Genomic DNA, 20,845 nt, shown 5'->3' on the forward strand with positions numbered 1-20,845 from the left:
CAACAGCCTGAGGAAAGTGGGGCTGCTGCTCCATATCCCCAGATCCACCCAGTACCCAGGCTGAAGATGTGTTTCCCATAAGCACACACACGCAGAGAACACACATACACAACATTCTTACATTTATTCATGGCAAGTCATGAGAAGCAACAGCTTCATCCCCTCTGCTCTCTAGCCAAGCAGGATGGAGGCTCAATACTTAAATTATATGTACCTATGTAGAGATACATCACACATGTGCAAGGTGGATCCCTCCAGCACACAGACTCACACAGTCTCCCCAGCTGAGTTGGACCTATGAGCCCTCAAGGCCGCAGCTCCACTCCAGTTGTTGGTACAGACCAATCCATGTGTGTGACTAGCAGGACTTCCCAGGACCCCTTTTGCTGCCCCTGTGTGCCCTTTCTCTTAGAGATGGGCAGATGCTTTTCACACCCAGAGCTGGCAGGGACTTCCAGGGTCCCATAGGTGACCCTTGGATGCTACTGTGGACTGGTGGTGATGAGCCTTTGATAGGCTGATGGCTCATGTGGTGGCCCTGGCAGTAGCCCACCAGGGTATTATCCACATTCTCCATCCTGCTGTTGTGAGTAACACTGTAGGTGTGCAGAGAAGCTTTTATCACACAACCAAACACAGTTTATGTAATCATCTCACCTTTCTAATGAAGAGAGTGAAAATTTTGCCTGTCTGAAAGCTGTATAGAAATCGAAGGTCTTGATTTATTTTTTTCCAAAAGTTCACTGCTGGAGTGCATTTCTTAGATTAGGACCTACACAAGGAAAATTTTGTTTCACAAGTTATTGCTCAACTCATGAAGGTTTACATAAAGGCTTCAGGTTTAAAAAAATCTAGTTGTAAGTGGATTTAATGGCAGTAGTGGAGGAGGAATGAGAATGATAAGAACAGTCCAGTAAAAGTAGAAAACATTCCTTATGACCCCACCCAGTCATTTTACACCTTTCTGCTTGCTTTACAAACAACTTTGTACTTATCACTGAGGGTGAAAAGTGGAAGGGCATAGGGCACTGGGGAATGAGGCCAGAGAGAAAAGAAAGAAATGTGCCATGATGTGGTTCCTAAAATCACCTGGGTTTTTAAAAAGAGGTGTCTTGCCTCTTCAGACCGTAGGAAAAGACCTTGCAGTAATTGTGCTTTTCAGGCTACATTTGGGAGAACATATTTTACATTGAATGGCAGTATTTCCACTGCAGTCACATGTGTTTGTAAGCTGGAAAACACAAAATACTTTGTAGACTTTTTAATTTGTGATCAAACTTTGAATTCTCTAGCAGAGGACACACTGTAACACAGTACTGTCCGCCTGTGCTTTTCTGCTTCTTAAAGCAATTTGTGCTTAGCTTCCATAAGAAAGGGGGTTTGCTCTTTTAAAACAGGCAAGACAATGGATTTAATGTTGACTCCCCTGTTCCCTTAGGTAGGTCAGACACATTCAGGTTAGATACATGGTAGGAGCAAAAGTGCCTATTAAAGCTGCAAGAGTGACAGGGTACGCCATTCTTAAAGTCTCCAGCTTCCTGCTTTTTTCTCCACATAATTGTATTTTGAATCTAAGGAACAGCAGTCCAATCTCTGTCCCTATAAATTTTATGGTTGCACTCTGATTCATGTGGTTTGGATCCAGAATTATTGTCCTCTGCAAGAATCAGTGCAGATGGCTTGACAGATCTTCTTTATCAGCTAAGACTGGGAAGAGAAAGTGCTAATTTATTAGTGATAGAGTTATAAATTCATGTTTGCTTCACTTTTTTTTTTCTTTAACACCTTCAGTTTGATAATAGCAGTAAAGACATAAGACAGGCCTTTATCAGTCAGATAAAGAATTGCCAGCTCTTAAGTCTTTAGCATACAGGTTTTAACTACTTCAACTCAATTCTTATCTCGCTGATAAGATTAATGACAATTTTTCTTACAACTTTTTGCTCTTGCCATGAAGTTCAAAGGTTGTTGGAGAGCAGTACTCCACTATCCACCATTGCCTTTCTCTTCCTCTGGACAAAGGTCTTTGAGTTTCCAGAAATCATAGCAGTAAGCTTTCTTTTCATGAAAATGGCAGTACTTTGCTTTTACTGTTCTTTAAGCATTCTGGGAGTGAAGGGCAAGATCCAGTTTCTGAGTGTTGGATAACTGTTGGCAGTTTGTCATACAGCAAACACTTGAAGAGACAGTTAAATCAGTCACAAAATGTTACTATTTTGCTACTCTATGGACAATGTGTATTATTTTTCCAAAAGACAAACATCTCAGTCTTACTCTCTGTGTACTTCTTGCAAAAGAGAGAAATGATATTAAAGAGTTTAATTGTTACTGTATTATCTACATCTTAGTATTTTAGGTTGCCATTAGGGAACATGCTTATGCAGGGCTGTTAGGAGGAAGTTGGTAACATGACATGGAAAAATAGAATGTGATATATCCAGCAGTAGTTTTAGGTCAATTTAAGATCTCATTTAATGACATGTGATTTGTTTTCCATGTTCTTGTATCCAGTATGAAAGTAAAGACGAGATCCTATTGTATCCTCCCTCAAGTTACTTTTGTTCTAGTTAGTTCTCATGGTTCAATGCAGTGTAACTTCTTATTCTAACAGAATCAGAAACACTCAATCTACAGTTTAAAAACCTTCAGACTGATTGATGGTGGAACTTGGGTTGTGACCTCTAGTAGTATTCCAAACTAACGCTTGCCATGATTTGGATAGCTGATTTAGAGTTGTGCCTTGTTCACTTAGTCAAATACACCATTTGTTTTATTTATTTTACCATGAAAAAGAGAGGCAGGGTGGAACTTCTGTTGCTCTGTATATGCTCATAGTACCTGGAAGAGCTGGATGGAGCATGTGTACAGAACAGGGCACCTCCACACCTCTCCAGGTCTAGATTTACATTACAAGCTCATGTGGCCCTTTCATATATTAACCAATCTACGTGAAGCTGAACAAACTCTAAGGTGGAAAGTGAGGATCTTTGGGGAAAAGTCAGAATTGTTTGGGGTTAGCAGGGTACTGTCTTGTGTAGCTGTCCTTTCTACCAGAAAGAAGGCAGGGTGCATGTTTTTAAAACCTTGGCTAAAAATGTTTTGATGTTGCATTCTCATTTTACTGGAGAAGTTTGGCCAAATCCAAGTAATTGAACTGATTTGGTTTGTGTTTTTTGCATCCAGCTGTGGTTTTTGTTCTGATTTGAGTGGATTTTCTGTTTAGGACTGATTAAAATTGCTTTTTAATTTGTAGATAAGGCCAATGTTGGCAGAACACGTCAATTAATTACTGGAAAAGATAGATTCTATGTGAATAATGACATAAGAGACCATTATGGAATCCCAGGATGATTGAGGCTTGAAGAGACTTCCAAGGATCATAGATTATAACCTCCCTGCTCAAGCAGGATCATCTTTACGTCACATAATAAAGCCGAAGTCAGTCAGAGTGTGCAGTAAATAAAAAACCTACAATTTTAGTAAAAATATCCTTTTGTGGCTGACAGTGTAGGGAAAGTATTGCTTACAAAATACTGAGAACCAAAGAGATGCTAAGCTGTGTCAGTTCTAGGAGATAGAGATTACCAAGACCTGAGTGGAAAATTCCAGCACTTTTATCAGAGTGAAGGCATAGATAGCAATATTGGTATTTTGCTGATGGTCTGACTGTACTTTCTGAATCAGACTATTGGACCAATCATGGTTAGCTTTGCCCGATGTTTAGGTAGCAATTTGTGTAATTTCTGTGTGGTAACCCTTTCCCAGAAAAGTATTGATGTACAGCTAAAAACGGAACACCCCTGGTTGAAGGCAACACCATTGGTTGAAGGCAAACACATGCTTAAGTGACTTGCTGGACTTGAGCCCAAGGCCTTGTTCACAATGGTGGCTCTGTTTCCCACTGCACTCACGTCCTGTCATCGAATGTGGCACTAGCCAGCATCTCTGCCTAACGACATAGCAGTCCTGTCACTTCGCTCACAACTGGGAGTTGAGTTTCTTGCCCAATATTTCTGAGAGCAGCAAACATGGGGTAGTGGAATTAGCAGAGTGTCTTTTAAACATGTTTGTGGCACTGAATCAGAAAGATAAATAGATCTTTACAAACCTTCTGGCTATTTTTAAAATTGGGCACATCTCCCAATTTTAGTCCGTGCAGATTGAGAGGAGCAGTAAGTGGCACATCCATTGAAATAGTAACTGTTTGAAAGTAGTGAATTGTGTATCCTTGAGATGCTGTTTGGAAAAAGAAGCTTCTGAAATAGAGGGGAAAGCAGATGGATGGTTGCAAGAAGCAACTGACAATCTGGAAGAAAGAAGTGGGTTTCTCAGTGTTAAAGTCAGAGTTCTGTCTTTTGAAAATGGACATGCCAGTTTGTGAGCAAGCAGGAAGTAACACAGCAATAAAGGAATCTCCCTCCTACAGTGACATATTCTTTTAAAACTGAGGGAGAATCCAGATAAGCATACAATACTATAAGAATACAACCTTATAAGTTCATTTCAGCTCTTATATACGAAGTAATTAATGCAAAAGCTTTAATTACATGAGATAAGCATAAACTAAAGCTTGCATATACTAAAGAACTAAGTGTGATTTATTTTCTTACTGCTGTTACAGACTATTTAATTAGACTGCAATCACAGTTCTTGTCTCTAGCTTGTCAACATACTTTATTTGAAAGGAAATGCCAATTCTGAGGTTAAAAAGGAAATCAAACTTATTTTGTCTGGAACCAGGTTTTTCAGTGGAGACTGTGAAGCTGTTCCTCCTTCCCTGCTGCTCTGTGAGATCAACTATGGAACATGCTCAAGAACAAGAAGCGTGTCCTGAGCAAACCCAGAGGTATTGTGTGCAGAGACCAATATACAGCCAGGAGCTCCTGACAGGACAGCTGCACAGGCGACAGAGAACCCCTCAGACTTTAGCGCAGAAGATTGCACATTCTTGTCGGTAGGGGTTTTGTCTTATCTTTGCTTTATTGGTTAGAAATGTTATCGTTCTTAACTGATTCACACACTTAGCTGGTAATCTCTTCAAAGAAACCTAAAAGATAAAAACACTAATTCTACTCTTACTTCCCAGCAAGATTGGGAAGAAGCTATGTATGTGCTTTTAATGTTAATGTATAACTTTATTAGAAAATGATGCATAAATTAGTTGAATTGCCTTCATCAAAGTGCAAAAGGAAAATATGCAGCATAGGAATGTGAAGTGTTAGTCAAATCACGTGACATGAATGCATAAGACTCAGAAAAATATCTGTCCTTTTTATGTGGAAATACTTAGAGCCAAATTTGTGTTTCACATGATCCATTCACAGAAGAGTGGAGATGTGTGATAGCTGTGTAGAAATCTAAGTTATTAGTCTAGTAAGAACTTACTGAAGGTATTCTCTAGCTTTTAATTAATTGCCTTGGAATCTAACTATCATCTGGTTAGACGTGAAATTTCTTTAACCATGCTTCTCTTGCTCTGTGGTACCAGGGGATTGAAGTTCTAGTTAAGTTCTCATTAGCTTTATGTTTATCCATGCTTCATTTGCAGAGTTTTTTCCATTTCTTTCTCAAACCTTGTTCTGCAGGACAACAAAATTGCTTTTCTATAGTTTTCTAAAAACTTTTCTAAAGTTTTCTATAAAACATTCCTGTTCACATGATTTGACGTTTGGAAATTTGCTTTGGTTTGTGGAATGACTTCAATGGTAAAGACACTTAATTCTACCTAAGAAATCTTATCTGTCCTGAACAAAAAAATTTGGATCAAAATCCTCCTTGTGATGCAGTCTACTTCTTAACCATGAAGAAATGTGGGTGACACTCTCTCACTTGCAGCAACAAGCTTCTTCACTGTGCAGTTCAGAAATGCTAACAAATCTCTGCAATTCGCTTGCAATTCCCCTACACAGGGGGAATTATACAATCTCTGTGTTACATTTTTAGCCAAGGTTAAGCTTACCACAGTACAATCAAGGCATGATGCAAGGCAGTACTGGATAGAGATAGGTGTTTCCTGGCTCTATTCATTTGTCATGAACCAGGGTTTCAAAAGGTTAATAGCTCTGCTAAGAGCCACAAGGGTCAGTGCTGCCTCCTTCAGTGCCTTTCCTTTCTGGATGAAGAAGGGTTATGTTCTCAAACAGCCTGAAAGTTGGTCTGTCACTACTGGTAGTGATAGTAATAAGTACTGGTTAAATTAATAGATTTGGATTTTTAAAGCATAATACTATGTTATGATCAAAAAAGTATGAAGCACTGAACTAGTAAATGGGAAGAAGCACTGCAAAGTACTCTGATGAGTGAAAACCACTATCAGGAGTCAAGTTATGCTCAGGAGATTGTTACTAGGAACGATCTCAGAAAAGGTGTTGTGTGACCGCTCTATTGTGCATAGACTGGAACAGTTTTACTTCCCCCTCCAGCCTCACAAGACTTTTGTTCTCTTCTCCAGTTCCGTAAGGTTTGTGAACAGCACTAACATGTGATTAAGGGCTAAATTAACTCGAGGCATAGTTGTTTGTGCCTAAGTATGTCCAGAAATTACTGTCAACAGAAGTCTGAGCCTGCCTGTAAAGGAGCTGTTATCCTGTATAGGGATAAAAGAGAATTTTTAAAACCTGTTTGTTGCCTGCTAATGTATAATTTCTTTCTGCTTTGTATCTCCAGTTGTTCTTCTAAGAAAGCCAAGTCTCATCTTTACAGTTTCTTACCAATTTTAAAATGGCTTCCTCGTTACCCAGTGAGGGAATACTTACTGGGAGACATTATCTCAGGTATAAGCACTGGGGTCATGCAGCTTCCTCAAGGTGAGTGTGCCTCTGGATTTAATTATCCCTTCTTTGCTTTTTCTGTGTGTGCTTTTATGGCAGTGCTTGGCATCCCAAAGCAGATGCTGAGAACAGGATGTGTATATCAGGGCTTTGTGTGGAGATCAGCATGGACTCTCCAGACGAGCCCAGAATGATGATTCCCTTAAAACTGCAAGTCAGTGATATGCACCAAACTCTGAAAGAAGCTCCGTCTTTAATCAGAAGCTCTCAGTGGTAGACCAGCTTTTCACAGTTTAAAACATCTAAACTTTGACTGAATGCACCATATTATTTACTGATCTCATTGTCCTGAAAGTTGTGGCAAATTTCCTGCAGAGGGTAGCAGTATCTAACAGACATATAGACATTATATTTCAGAGAGCAACTGGGACAAAGTAGCCAAACTGAATTTAACCAGAGAAGAACGTGCAAAAATTCACAGACTGATCCATAATGCTAGAAGTCACCAGTTTACACTGGAACCATAGTAGCAGGCAGTGATTTACATGGTGGAAATAAATCAAAAGTACCATCTGTAGCAAGACTGAAACTCTATGGAAATTTCTATTAAATTATTTCGAGTTGTCACCCTAAGTGTAGCCCAGTCCTGAAGCAGGAGCAGGCTCTGGGAGACAGAGAAAGCCAGTGTTCACTATTCTGTTCAGCTCTTGCTGAATGGACCAGTAGAATCTTTTGTTTAGCCCAGCACTTACTATTAGCAGTTTCAAAAGTGGTTAGGAGATTAGAAAGTAACAGCACTTCTACAGCAATATCGTTATGGGGTACCCACTGCTCTGGGAATGGCAGCTTCACAATAGCTGCCAAAGTCTCAGCAGATTTTTCCAGGAGGTCTTGGAGTCAAGGAAATTCTTTGATTTGTGTAGAGCCCTGTCCGGAGGGTGATGTAATTAAGCATATATAAGTTTACTTCTATGTTTACTTATTTTGTATTTGCACCTCATTTGTTCCACTCTAGGCTGAAGCAGGTCTGAAAAATTCATCTGTAAATCCAAGATTTTAACAGGTGGTAACCCATTAAAATAATTAAATACCCTAACTTAGTCTGTGGCAGACCATTTCTTTATTTCTGAATCTTCCTGGTTTTGTGTAAGTTTTATGATTAAGATTATTTTTTCTTCCACACATGGAAGCATCAGCTTATCTTAAACTGATAGCTAATGTGATTAACTCTTAGGCATATCTGTCGTATACTAGACACAAACATTGTCAGTTGTATACTGAAACATAATTTATGCCATGACCTAAAAGAACACTAAAATTTAAGTGGTCAGCAGTGAACTTTATACTTAAGTTTGTGACTCTCCTTTAAAGTAAACACTATTCATTTGGCAACTGTAAACATGCCCTTAAACTGCTCCTAATCTTTCCCTTTCTAAAAACACCAAAGTTTAACTTTCATTTTTCTGGAATGGATATAATTATAACAAGCATGAGCTCAAAGAAGCCTGGGAATCATTCCAGGCAGAACTACAATGACCACGGTGTTTAAACCATGGCCTTCTATCAAGTCAATATCTCTTTATTTCCTTGGCACTGACAGTCTCTAAAAATGCCAGTACAAATGAAATAGAATAAAAGGGTATTCAGGTCAGGAACTTCAGATAGACCCACCCTCCCAGTTTTGAACACTGATTTTCGGTCCTAGTTACTTGTACTGTTAAGTTCATCATCATGTTAAAGGCCAGGGTGTTACAATACAGGGTGTTTGCTGATGTCAGGAGAGGTACCCGTTGGGCGAGAGAGGATACGTGGGATGAGTTTCACAAGTACTTGATGAAATGCTCATTTGAGCAAGACAATAAAAAATACCATCAGTCCATCAGTTTTGGTGAGAATATGAATTTTTGGTTAGGACTCAGATATTGCTTAGGGGTAGAACAAGGCCCAGTGAGTTACTATGCTGCACAAGAGCACTTGGATGGCCCAGAAGATCCTTTGATTTAGCTCTTATTTTTGTAACATGATGCTTTGTCTCCCAGTTCAAATTACTAGAGAGAGGTGTTTTCGAGTATCGTTGGCTCTCCATGGTGTGTGAACCATTGTTCTGTTTGGAATTTGCACTGACCCATTGAGGTTTTTACCCCTTACTTGGACCAGCCTGCCCAAGTGTAGCAAGAACACACAGGTGTTACCAGTGTGTGAGAGTGCAGAACCAAGCCAAGGCAGTGTTTTCTCCCTGAGGCCCATTTGTCCTGTTCTGGTGTCAGTTCTGTCAACAGAGGCTGTGTAGAGCTATTGTTTTGGCTGGAACTGCTTGGGACAGTTATGTGCCTTATCACATGGTGTACACCACTTGCTTGTGAGCCTGGTCCCATGATAGGCACACCCTGAGTCACACAGAGGGTGTGAGATGTTCTTCCCTGATGTCCCTTAGAGCTGTTCCTCCACAGCTCCACAGTTTTTCGTGCTAGTCCCCACTACAGATAGAAATTACATAAATTGCATTCCATTGCATGGAACTGGACAGGGCTTAATGACAAAAAGGACTTTGTTTTTGGGAATACTGGATTGTATAAGCTCTGTGACCTTACAGATTGTCAGAAATGGTTCTCTGTTTATTTTACATTTTGAAGCATGTTTTGTGGAAACATAAACTTTGTCATCCCAGTCATTCTGGGGTGAGGGAGGAGGAAAGTGTTTAGTCAGTTATAGGTTGCCATGAACATCATGTCTGATGAGAAAAGGAAGAGAAAGTCAAATGTGTCCCACTTGTTACAAGGGTTTGGATGTTTCTAACTAGATTCTCCTGCAGATGAAAACAAAAGCAACAAAAGGCATTTGTTGGCCACTAGGGAGTGCTTCCACCCACAAAGGCAAAACAGGTGCACAGGTGTACACACAAACACACACACACCTGCGGTGCCTGTAATTAAAGACTTTGGTTTCCTGACTCAGCCCATCATGTTTCTAGGCATTGCTCTATAGTATTACACATTTTAAAGACTTCACTGGGAGATCTGTTTTTTAAACCTGGATCAAGTCTCTAGATTTCCTATTGCGTGTGGTCAGTTTTTGTAGGCTTAAATCCCTTTGCTTCAGATGGTTTGTTTTCATTGTTTACTTAACATACATATTTGTGTCTGTTTTCTAGGTTTAGCCTATGCTTTGCTGGCAGCTGTTCCTCCAGTATTTGGCCTCTATTCTTCATTTTATCCTGTTTTTCTATATACTTTCTTTGGAACCTCCAGGCACATATCAATAGGTATATCTCTATGAGTAACTGGGAGTCTGTCTGTATGTGTGTGGGGGTGTGTTTAATAAAGCTGTAAAAATAAAATTGCAGAAAGAGAAAGTGTAGTTGTTTTCCATGAATTGAAACTTAAGTGCATAGGAGAAATGCAAGTGTGTAGAACATCTGGTACTTTTTATTGTTAGTTTGTCCATTTTACTTTGGAAGCAGTAGAAGAGCGTCTTGTATCAGATTAGATCTAGAAATGTGTGCTGCAAACTCCTGAACTATGATTTCATTGCTGCAGTCAGCTGTCTGTGTGGCCAGAATGAATCTTTAATTTGCAGAATAGAAACGGAGATAGAAAAAAAATGAGGGTGTTTACCTACTGCAGGTGTGTATGTTCACCATCTAAGTGGCTTTAATGGTGCTGAGTACTGGAGCAGATTTGGGGACTAAAAAATACATTATTAAGGTAGAAAATTCTTAGTTTAATTCTACATATATCAATAAGAACCACTCCTAAAAAAAAAAAAAAACAAAAAAACCCAAAAAAACCAAAAAAACACCCAAAAAACCAAAAAAACCAAAACAAAAACAACAAACAAACAAACAAACAAAAAAACACACACACAAAAAAAAAAAAAAAAACAAAAAAAAACTTGCCAGGATTTTAAGCAATTACTTTCCTGTCCCTCTTATTTCAGGCACCTTTGCTGTGGTTAGTATGATGGTTGGTGGCGTTGCTGTGAGAGAAGTGCCTGATGCAATGATTTCTCTGGACTCTAATTCTACTAATATTACAGATGTCCTTGAATATTACAGTGCTAGGGATACCAAGAGGGTGCAGGTAGCTGTGGCTCTCGCCTTTCTTTCAGGACTTATCCAGGTATGTGCTCACAGTTTGCTGCTGGACTTGGAGGGGGTGTTTGGTCTAGTGGATCCCCTGGAGCCAGACCTGTGCTTCTGCACTGTTCCATGTAGGACACAGGCTGCTTTCTGGCAGCCACATATCAGAACTGGGGAGGGAGGCATTGGAGGCAGGACTTTATCTGGCATCTTCAAAAAAATGGGATCTTTCCCCTTTTCATTTTTTCCTATCTCATCAGAAAAACCCAACTGATGGTCACTAATCTGTCCATAAATGCATACAAATAATGCATACATACATACATACCCGTATCTCATGCTGGACCTGCCAGTGGCATGCAAAATTGGGTGCATTGATGGCTGCTTACTGGACTGGCTTTAGAAAAGCTAAGTTGAAGTTTGTCCAGTCTGACTTGGGCATTGAGGAAAGGAGAGGGGTGGGGTTGTGTGCTGTATCCAGACTGTAGTGGGAGTCACATGGTTGACATTTCTCTTTCTCATTAGTTGTGTTTAGGTTTCCTTCGGTTTGGATTTGTGGCCATCTATCTAACAGAGCCTCTGGTGCGAGGATTTACCACTGCAGCTGCAGTCCATGTCTTTGTTTCCCAGTTAAAGTACCTTCTTGGCATCAAGACTAGCCGGTACAGTGGACCCCTCTCTGTTGTATATGTGAGTAACTACACTTACTAACATGAAAATTCCATGTCATCTGGATCTAGTTCCTAAGCTTTTTCCTGGTTTTATGTATTATTTGGCACCAAGTAGAATAATCTTCAGTATTGAACACTGAAGGGTGTTTAAGTGCCCTAGCAATATATTAATATCTGAAAGTGCAGCGCAAGTGTGACTTGATAGATCTGCATGGTCTGAGATGGATTTTGGGGTTCTGCTGAATGCAGTTTCCCAATATGAACAGTTACTGTTCATTGAAGCAAGTGTCTTATACCTTGGGGGAAAATGTGCTCCTGAAGTGCTTCACTGTAAATCAGGCATGGTCTGCAAAGCTAGGAAATGTTACTCTCAGAATATTTCCACTCTTAAGTGGAAAAAAAGGGAAGATCTCAGATATCTGTGAAAATCTAAGCTTCTGACCAGACTAATGGCTCAGCAATAATGAAGCTTCAGGATTTCATCTAAATGGAGGCTATAGAAAATACTTTGTGGGAATCTTTTGTACATTTGTGCAGATATAACAAACCTTTTGGAAACAAGTCCACATTAATGATTAATTCCAAAATTTGCTGTTCAGTTCATTGGTCTGGGAACCAGTCATACTAATTGCCAAACAAATAGAAGGGAAACTATAAATTCAAAATGTATACTACCAGGACATCTTGAATGTATAATATCCTGACAGTTGTTGCAATTTTCCATCTGCTTAAAGAAGAGTATGTTCATCTTCTTTCAAAGACCTCTCCAGAGGTTATTTATTTATTTTAATGCAGTGAAAGAAGGAGGAATAACCAGTATGGGGAATTATTTACCCTCTAGCAACTTGTGTAAAAAGCTAGCAGTTTTTTTCCTAACAACCTTTTAGTAAGCATTTTCAATTAAAAGGTTATTTGGAATAATGGCCAGTTCAGCAGCATTGCAGGATCAGTGTTATTTAACCATATTGTTATAGCAACCTCAGTAGTTCTATCAGCAGCTTTATTGCTTTAGAATAGTTTATGCAGCTCTAAGTAAATCTGACTTGCCAAAGAATATTTGAAGGTATTAGAAGGAGTTTGCATTTATTGCTCTCAGGTAGTTGCCACTGAGGAGTATGTATGAAAACAGTGATTATGGGATACATGGTTTAGTTTGAGCTTTTTACCCCAATGAAGTTTTTTCTCCTGATTTTTGCCCCCTTTGAGGAGCAGTGATATTGTAAATGATTCCAGTGCATATTTCTTACTGAGATACTCTAGTCTTCTGTGTTTTGTAGGAACAGTGGGTGTTTTGGTGAGGCCCTCATTCGCTGTGGTTATAAATCTAGAATGAAACCACAGCTGAAAAGCAATGTATAATTTGCTCTTTTGTGCCAAATCTCTGTGAAGATTCTATATTTTAAAGAATAATTATGATACTTCTGGTATGTTACAGAGCCTAGCTGCCGTGCTTTCAAAAATAACAACAACCAATATTGCTGCATTGATTGTTGGATCAACGTGCATTGTTCTGTTGCTGATTGGCAAGGAAATCAACCTCCGGTTTAAGAAGAAGCTCCCAGTTCCTATTCCTATGGAGATCATTGTGGTAAGCCAGTTGGGAAATTCTACAGCTAAATTATATAGCTATTCTAAAGCTGTAGAAGCTATCTCATGTTCTGTCTTACCTTACTGAGCTTGAGAGCAACTTCTATTGAACATAATTCATTTGAGCCTTAATCCAATTGAAAGTTTGTATCTTCTTAAAATTAAGAACTGGAATGTCCATATGGAAAGCATAAAGTCACAAAGAAGAATTAAAAAACAATTTAAGCACCCCTCAGTCCCCTGTAGCAATGGGTAGATATATATGTGTTGTAAAACTCTCTCTATCCAGGAGTTTGGGCACCTGATGATTCTCTGCCAAGCAGTGCAGAGTGTCTTGAGTGCCATTTCCCACTTGGAGTCCAGGAGCTCAAAACCCTTTCCTGGAGGAAGGTGCTTACAGATGCCTGTTCAGAGGTTCTGAAGGCTTGCTGGCTTTTTGAAATACAGTAGCAGAAAAAAAGAGCAGGAACCATCAGGATTTAATACTTCTTTCTCTGTTTCTGAGACTGATAACTGGCTGCTGCACTGATTCTGTTTCAAGCGACTATTCTAAAATACCTGTATAAACCAGACTATCATAATACACACAAAGCCTACAGCTCAGACAACCTTTTGCCTTTAAAAGTGATTTGATTGAAAAATGAGTTCTCCAATTACTACAGCTCTCAAAAAAACCTGCTCATAATGGAGTCAAGAAAGGGAATAATTGAAGCTATGGGCACAATCTAGATAAAAGGAGCAAAGACAAGAGATGCTGGTGAGAGGTGAGGGAGATGATATAATAGGGTATTTTTTGATAGGCAATAGCAAAGCAGTGTTCCTCTCTTTGCTGTTGCATCAGTTGTCTTTACAGGTAACAGGCTATGCACATGCAGATAAGCCAGTGCACACAGGCAGGAGTGTCCTTGTTCTTTAGTTTTCCCAATACACTAATTTGCCTGAGCTTGGCTTAGGCAAAGGGAATTTGAGTGATTCATATCATACCATAGCATGTTCCATTTAACTGTTTACAAAATAACCTATAAAATCAGGATGAGTTGGACATGATATTTTCGTGATAAAATCATGATATTTTCTCCTTTTTGTCTGCCTTTTTAGCCCCTAACTCATAGAAAACTGGTTGACAAATAAATGTAACCTCTTTTGTGTATTAATCATAGTCAGCTAACCTTTATATCTTTTCAGGTGGCTTTATCTCTTTTTAGATAATGTTTACAAATGTGTTTGTGGATTTTTAGGTCATTATTGGCACAGGAGTTTCAGCTGGCATGAACCTAAATGAGTCATACAAAGTGGACATTGTTGGGAATATTCCTCAAGGGTAAGGATGATACATTCTTATTAAGACTGTGCCTTTTCTGTATTGCATATAGTTCTTACCGTATTAATTTGTAAATATTAATTTCATCTCCAAGGTTACGTGCACCAGCAGTCCCTGAGATTCAGCTAATCCCAGCGATACTTATGGATGCAGTAGCAATAGCAATAGTTGGGTTTTCAATGGCTGTGTCAATGGCCAAGATCTTTGCCATTAAGCATGGTTACACCATCGATGGGAATCAGGTAAAAGCTGCGGGGTTGTTTGGTTGAAAATTCTCAGTAGCACCTTCGTTACATTGTTAAAGTAGTGTGATATTGGCAAAAATGAGGGCTTTTTCAGTAGAGGAATCAGACCAGATTTTTGACAGCCTACACATTTAAAGGCCAGGAATTAGTTTAAGTTCATCTTCTGGCTGTATTGAAATAACTGGTTTCACTTTTAGCTTCATTTTGGGAGACCTGCTTCTGCTATACTTGGACATACACATGAATATTAACTTTGGAGACAGATATTACTTGGCCATACTGTCCTGATGAGCAGTTACATTTTCTCTGCGTTCTCTAATAGAGCAAAGCATAGAGATCCCATGTGAGAAATACAGTGCCTTATGTGTCAAAGAACTCTTATCTAGAGTTTAAAAATTCCAATTACGTTTTATAGTTTCTTTTTATTCCCGCCCACTGCAAATAGGCAACTTGTCATTTTCTGGGGCAGCAATTGGCCCTGTCTGTACTTAGCATTCTGAGCATGATTTGAGTAATAAGAACTGTGTTTAGGACTCCCTAAAATGAAAATGATATGTCCTCCTCACCTACTCTGGCCTTCCTGTGCAATTTAGAATCAATATTTCAGTTGGATTATTGGTCGATATCATTGTGGTGTCAAGGGAGATGGAGTTCCTGTGCTGTAACACATCTCCTAGAGCACACATCTGACACAGCACAGAGCAGCTGTTCCTCCCCTTATCAAAATGACTGCCTTCCTCTGAGAGTAAATGAAGTTTACCTACAGAGTTTTACATCTGGTCAAGTGAATCTCATCCTTCATGTCATTGTGCTCTGTTACCCAAAGAGAGAAAAGGACAAAGCTGTAGCTGCACGAATGTAATTGGCTCTATTTTCCTTAAACATAGTCATCGCTGACCCAAGTTAAGCATCTAAATCTTTTCCTCAGGAGGTGCCAGGTGCTGCTTCACCTGGGTGTTAAACTGTAGAACTCCTTGTCACAGTAGCAGTGCATGCCAAGTGTTTAAATGAATCCAAAAAGGATTGGACAAATGAAAAGAGTAAAACTCATTGAGAATTATTGGAAATGCATGACTCAAATCACTCAGTTACAAATAGCAAGATGCAGAGTAGTCTGGGGAGGCTTCATTACAAGCAAATAATTTCTTAGGCGTCAGAAATGCACTACTGAGGTAGACAGAGCTCTGATCTCTCTCATGGGAGCAGTTCTCATGTGGGATCTTCCTGAGGAAACAGAGGACACTCACTGTTTTTTTCATGTATTGATTACAATCCATTCCAATGGATTACCACTCATGGAAACACAAGCAGGGCTGCTCATGGTTTTAAACACATAGGGTGGGAAGCAAAGAATGGTGTTTGCATGAGAAAACATTTTTTGTGTATATTCAGGGTTAACATTCAAATTATCCCCGAGATGAAGAAATCCTTAAAACAAGCAGTGCTGTCATTCATTTTAGTTTTCAGTCTGATAACTTTTTTGTAACACTAAGGGATGGGAAATGTCTCCAGCATTTCATCAAAGACTTTATTTAGCAGATGATTTAACACACATCAGCTTGTGCATTTGTGAGAACTACAAGTGTAAGCTACAATTAGGCTGCTTATTTTCTACAATGAAGTTGCTAGAAAGCACTGTAAATAAGGTGTGGTTGTTAATGACTGTGGATAGTTCCAGCTTGGTACACCGGCTAAGTATAACTGCCTTTGGCTTCTTTTGCTCTATTGTTTAACACAGGAACTTATTGCCTTGGGAATATGCAACTCTGTGGGGTCATTTTTCCAAACCTTTTCAATCACATGCTCAATGTCTCGGAGTCTTGTCCAGGAAAGCACTGGTGGAAGAACTCAGGTATGTAGAATACCCCAAATCCTGAGCCAAACGAAGTTCACTCTTTGGACCTCCAAAACTGAAGTCTGAAGCTTATCTAGATGGCTGTATTTCTCTGCCTGGGCCAGAAATAACTGGAATTTCCCACGTTTCAAATCCAGACTGGGTCAGGATAGACAGCAGCATGATAGGCAAAATGGGTGAACTGAATGGAAGAAATCAAAAGTCATTTGAAAACCCAGCCTTGTTGAAAGCACAAGAGGTTAGCCAATCAGTGATATTTCCTCTTGGGGACACTTCTAAATAATCACTGGCTTTTTTTTGTTCAGGTTGCAGGTGCACTTGCTGCAGTTATGGTTCTGTTGGTAATCGTGGCTATTGGATACCTTTTTGAACCACTTCCACAGGTAAGGGAGTTTTTCATGTTAGGCATTGCATTAGCTGTTAACAGAGGTCCATGAGTATTGCTAAAACTTGAGACTGTGGGAGGGTTAATAAACAGCAGTTAGGCTTTGATCCAGAAACCTTTAAATTTTGTATGCATTTTTGCTGTAAATGAGCCTAGAAATAAATAATGTTTTGAATGATCCAGCATGCAGTATTGGTTATCCTGGACTCTGTCTTGAGAATATAAGAATTACCTTCAAGCAATTCCCCTGTAGAACTATTTAGGTTGGAAAAGACTTCTAAGATCATTGAGTTCAGCTGTTAACTCAGCACTGCCAAGGCCACCACTGAATCATGTCCCTAAGTGCCACATCTACTCACTTTAAATATCTCCAGGGATGGTGACTCAACCACTTCCTGGGTAGCTTTGTCAATTCTTGACAAACATTTCCATGAAGAAATACCGAGTACATGGGGACAATCACTACCGCTGGCCCTGCTGGCCAAATTTGATTGCAGCATAGGAATTCTGGGTTGATGTTAAAAAGTTAAAAGAAAGTCACATCTTGGTGGTAGAAGGCTGGGGCTGGATAATGGCTCAGCATAATGAGTTGGGTTTGCTGCTATTTATACTTATTTGTATAAAAATATATTTATGTGAATAAGTGTATTTCTGACTTTAAAACAATCGGTTTCTGGTGATGTGCAAAGGACAATGCACAATTCCTGTTACTTGTTATAGGACTTAGACCTTGGGTTACAGCTATATGACTGCTTCAGGAATTGTTTCAGTATGTTGTAGAGAAACATGAATCTAAGATTGTAGTCTTCTGCTTCAGGCACTGTAAGTGTAGCAGCGGGAAGTGTAGGAGCATGTAATTCCTCTTGCTAGGAAAGAGTAAATTAAACTGAACTGAAGTGGTTTGCCATTTCTGCAGCTGCAGTGAAAGCACATGTCCACTGAACTACCTGAAAAGTTGTAGGTTTTTAATTAGAACATCTGTTCCATGGACTTGCATCAGTTATAAAGCACAGAAGTAGTTACTTGTGATTCTTTGAAGTTCTTGCTTGGCATCGAGTTTATTTTGCTTCTGAAAATTGCATTTTTGTAATGTTCTTAGACAGTGCTGGCTGCAATTGTCATGGTGAACCTGAAGGGAATGTTCAAACAGTTTGGAGATATCATGCACTTCTGGAGAACCAGTAAGATCGAGCTGGTGAGTATTGCACAGCTCAGTGCATATATTTCACTGTATTAAATTCATTGCTATCCCCCCAAATGGCATAGAAGCTCACCAAGGAGTTAAAAATTAGTGTTGTATTGCAGATGGACATAAGACAGAGAGCTGTAAGTACTCTGGGAGTGATCTGTTGGAGACAAGAATATTTTTGTTGTTGCTCCACAGTCTTGTAACTCGGGCCAGAAGTAGTTTGGTTGCAGTAAAAGCAAAGCTCTGGCAGTTTTGCCATAGGAACTGTGCTGAAGGCTGTGGGAATGTCTGAGAAGAATTTGAAAACAGAGTAACAAAACCACTTGAAGGTATTTGCCATCTTTTAAGACAAACCAAACACCTGGCTGGAGTGGGCCAGAGCCAAGAGCGTATTGGAGGGAACATTTTGGTGGCATTTCTCTCCTGGATGAACTGGCTGATGGAACTGAGTTAGAGCTACTTGCAAGCCTTGAGTTGGTTTGGTTTTTTTTAATCCTAAGGTATTTGAAGTCTGGTGATAGAACAGGATTCCTTGGAGAACAGGACTTGAGGCATTAATTAATATTGTGACAGTTACTCAAATATTAGTTAGAGCCTGGAGCTTTTATGCCCTTCTGAAAGGTTAAGGCAATTCCCATCTGGCATTGTGATGGGTTACATTAGAGCCTGTTCCTGATCAGAAGTGATACATAGGTTTAGAGGTTGGGTTATGCCGTTGTTTTTGTTGTAAAGAGGAAAGGATGCATAATAATTCAGACCTTTTCTTTATTTTAGGTCATCTGGGTGGTAGCTTTTGTGGCTTCTCTTTTCCTGGGACTAGACTATGGTTTGCTTACTGCAATCACATTTGCAATGATAACCGTTATATACAGAACACAAAGGTCAGATTTCTTCTTTATCAAAATTAGTGTTTGCTGATCTTCTGTGTGGTTTTGTTTGTTTAAGGGGTGCAAATAAACAGAAGTTCATTCCACCTTCTTCAACTGCATGCTGAATGGAATTTCCTTCCTAATATAGGTCATTTGTATATGACCTTTGGCTCTGATCCAGAGTACACATTTCTTTTTCTGAGAACAAAATTTTTAGAGGGCATGAACTTGCACTCTAATAAACAGAAGATTTTTCATTTCTCATACTGGGTTATCTGCTTGTTTTTTTCTTTTAATGCTTAGAGTTTAGACCTTTAAATCTTCTTGCTGCTCGTTTCAGTACGTGATTACATTTTGTGTGCACTAATTGTCACAAACAAGCTGAAGTTGTGGCAGGTTATCACGGGTTGAATTTAGGTATTTTAAAAGAAAGTTTTAATTTGTAAAATATTGTGGCTGTTCCTCTAGTTTTCATGTCTTTTCTTCCCATTCAAAGTGATAGAACTCTTATTGTAAAGCTGTCCAGGTCTACAGTGAAATGATTTCTTGCATGTGTGGGTAGGACTGGCATGTGAGTCTTCCAGGCTCAAGGTCTGGGACAGGTGGGAACTGCGTAAAAGTCTTGGTTTCATCTGCATTGGAATGAAAGCAGATTGTGAGATTTCCACTCTGCAGAAATAAGAGTATTTTTCTGCCATCTCTATGAAGTTTTATTCTTGCAAACAGAACAGTAATGTACTTTGCTGTCACAGATCTTGTGAGTTGGGGATATTCATCTGCTTAGGCATTGTCCTGGGAGCAGAGAGGCTCTTTGAAATTGCAGCATATTTTCTGCCATTTTGAGTTTGCATATTTGCAGGACAGACAGAGTTGCACCAGTTGGTGCTGCAGAGAATTTGCCCTGTACTTTTGTGTGCTTTGACTCATGCTTTTCAGAAAATGACAGCATTTCAGTGCTAAGCTTATAAATTATATTTGCACTAACAGAAATAAACTTTCTTTTAATCGTGGTCTGGCATAAACTGCTCACTGTATTTAACCATGTTCAGCTAACCCTCTACCAGACAGGCTCTGTAAAATGACAATTTAAAATAAGTTTCAGTCTGTGTTAAGCACTCACTTTTCCACCTTGAAAGTGATAAAACAGAAATATTTGTTTCCTTTCTGTCTAGGCCTGAATACAGAATCCTTGGTCAGATTCCTAGCACTGACATCTACTGTGATGTGGATGAGTACGAAGAGGTAGGAACATGTTCTTCTGCACTGAGTAGTTTCATTCAGTGGAGCAAAGACAGCTGGGGCAATTCACTGCCTTGCCCTACCACACTGCACATGCTGTGTGCTGGCTGCTGAGCATTCACCTGTGGTGAAAGGAAAGAAATAAATTTGGGGTTAGTAGTAAAAGTTGCTCTGTTCAAAATGAGAGCTCTTCGTACTGCACGTACATTTCACCAGGCTGTGATCAAAAGGAGTTTTATACCAGTTCCATTGTCCAAGTGTTGAGGAGTACCACTGCTAACCCTGCTGTGTACACAGTGCATACCAGGCCACATTCTTTATTTGTGTGGCAGTAGTGCATGGAATCCATGGAACCCAGGATCCAAACTTGTGTGTTCTTCAGAGTTGCATGAACTGTTCAAAATAGGATCCTACCCATCCTCTGCTCATTAAATATACAGGATGAATGGGACAGTTGCTCACCATGCACTTACCTTCTCATAAATGCCATTTTGTTCAACCAGAAGCTGATGAAAGCATTACATTTTGTCAGTGTAGTGGATATAAACACGCTGTATTTATTCCCAAGCAGCAGCTACAATTTTCTGCACTCTCTGTGTTCTCAGAGATGCTGCTATGAAAGCTCCATCCTCCTTT

The 20,845-nt window shown here is 39.5% G+C and overlaps 1 protein-coding gene across 1 annotated transcript in view; it reads left to right on the forward strand.

The window, feature by feature from the left end:
- The window catches only part of SLC26A5 (solute carrier family 26 member 5), a 32,473-nt gene that overhangs the window by 6,057 nt on the left and 5,571 nt on the right, over positions 1-20,845 (forward strand). The window contains exons 2-14 of the mRNA XM_066318700.1: positions 4,741-4,954; positions 6,667-6,806; positions 9,922-10,032; positions 10,707-10,888; positions 11,374-11,538; positions 12,955-13,107; positions 14,345-14,427; positions 14,522-14,669; positions 16,411-16,524; positions 16,833-16,910; positions 18,012-18,107; positions 18,876-18,982; positions 20,143-20,212. Of these exons, the coding sequence (XP_066174797.1) occupies positions 4,800-4,954; positions 6,667-6,806; positions 9,922-10,032; positions 10,707-10,888; positions 11,374-11,538; positions 12,955-13,107; positions 14,345-14,427; positions 14,522-14,669; positions 16,411-16,524; positions 16,833-16,910; positions 18,012-18,107; positions 18,876-18,982; positions 20,143-20,212 (1,602 nt within the window). The 5' untranslated portion in view covers positions 4,741-4,799. The remainder of the gene's footprint in view (positions 1-4,740; positions 4,955-6,666; positions 6,807-9,921; positions 10,033-10,706; positions 10,889-11,373; positions 11,539-12,954; positions 13,108-14,344; positions 14,428-14,521; positions 14,670-16,410; positions 16,525-16,832; positions 16,911-18,011; positions 18,108-18,875; positions 18,983-20,142; positions 20,213-20,845) is intronic.

The sequence above is a fragment of the Sylvia atricapilla genome, chromosome 5, assembly GCF_009819655.1.
Source record: "Sylvia atricapilla isolate bSylAtr1 chromosome 5, bSylAtr1.pri, whole genome shotgun sequence".
Taxonomy (NCBI): domain Eukaryota; kingdom Metazoa; phylum Chordata; class Aves; order Passeriformes; family Sylviidae; genus Sylvia; species Sylvia atricapilla.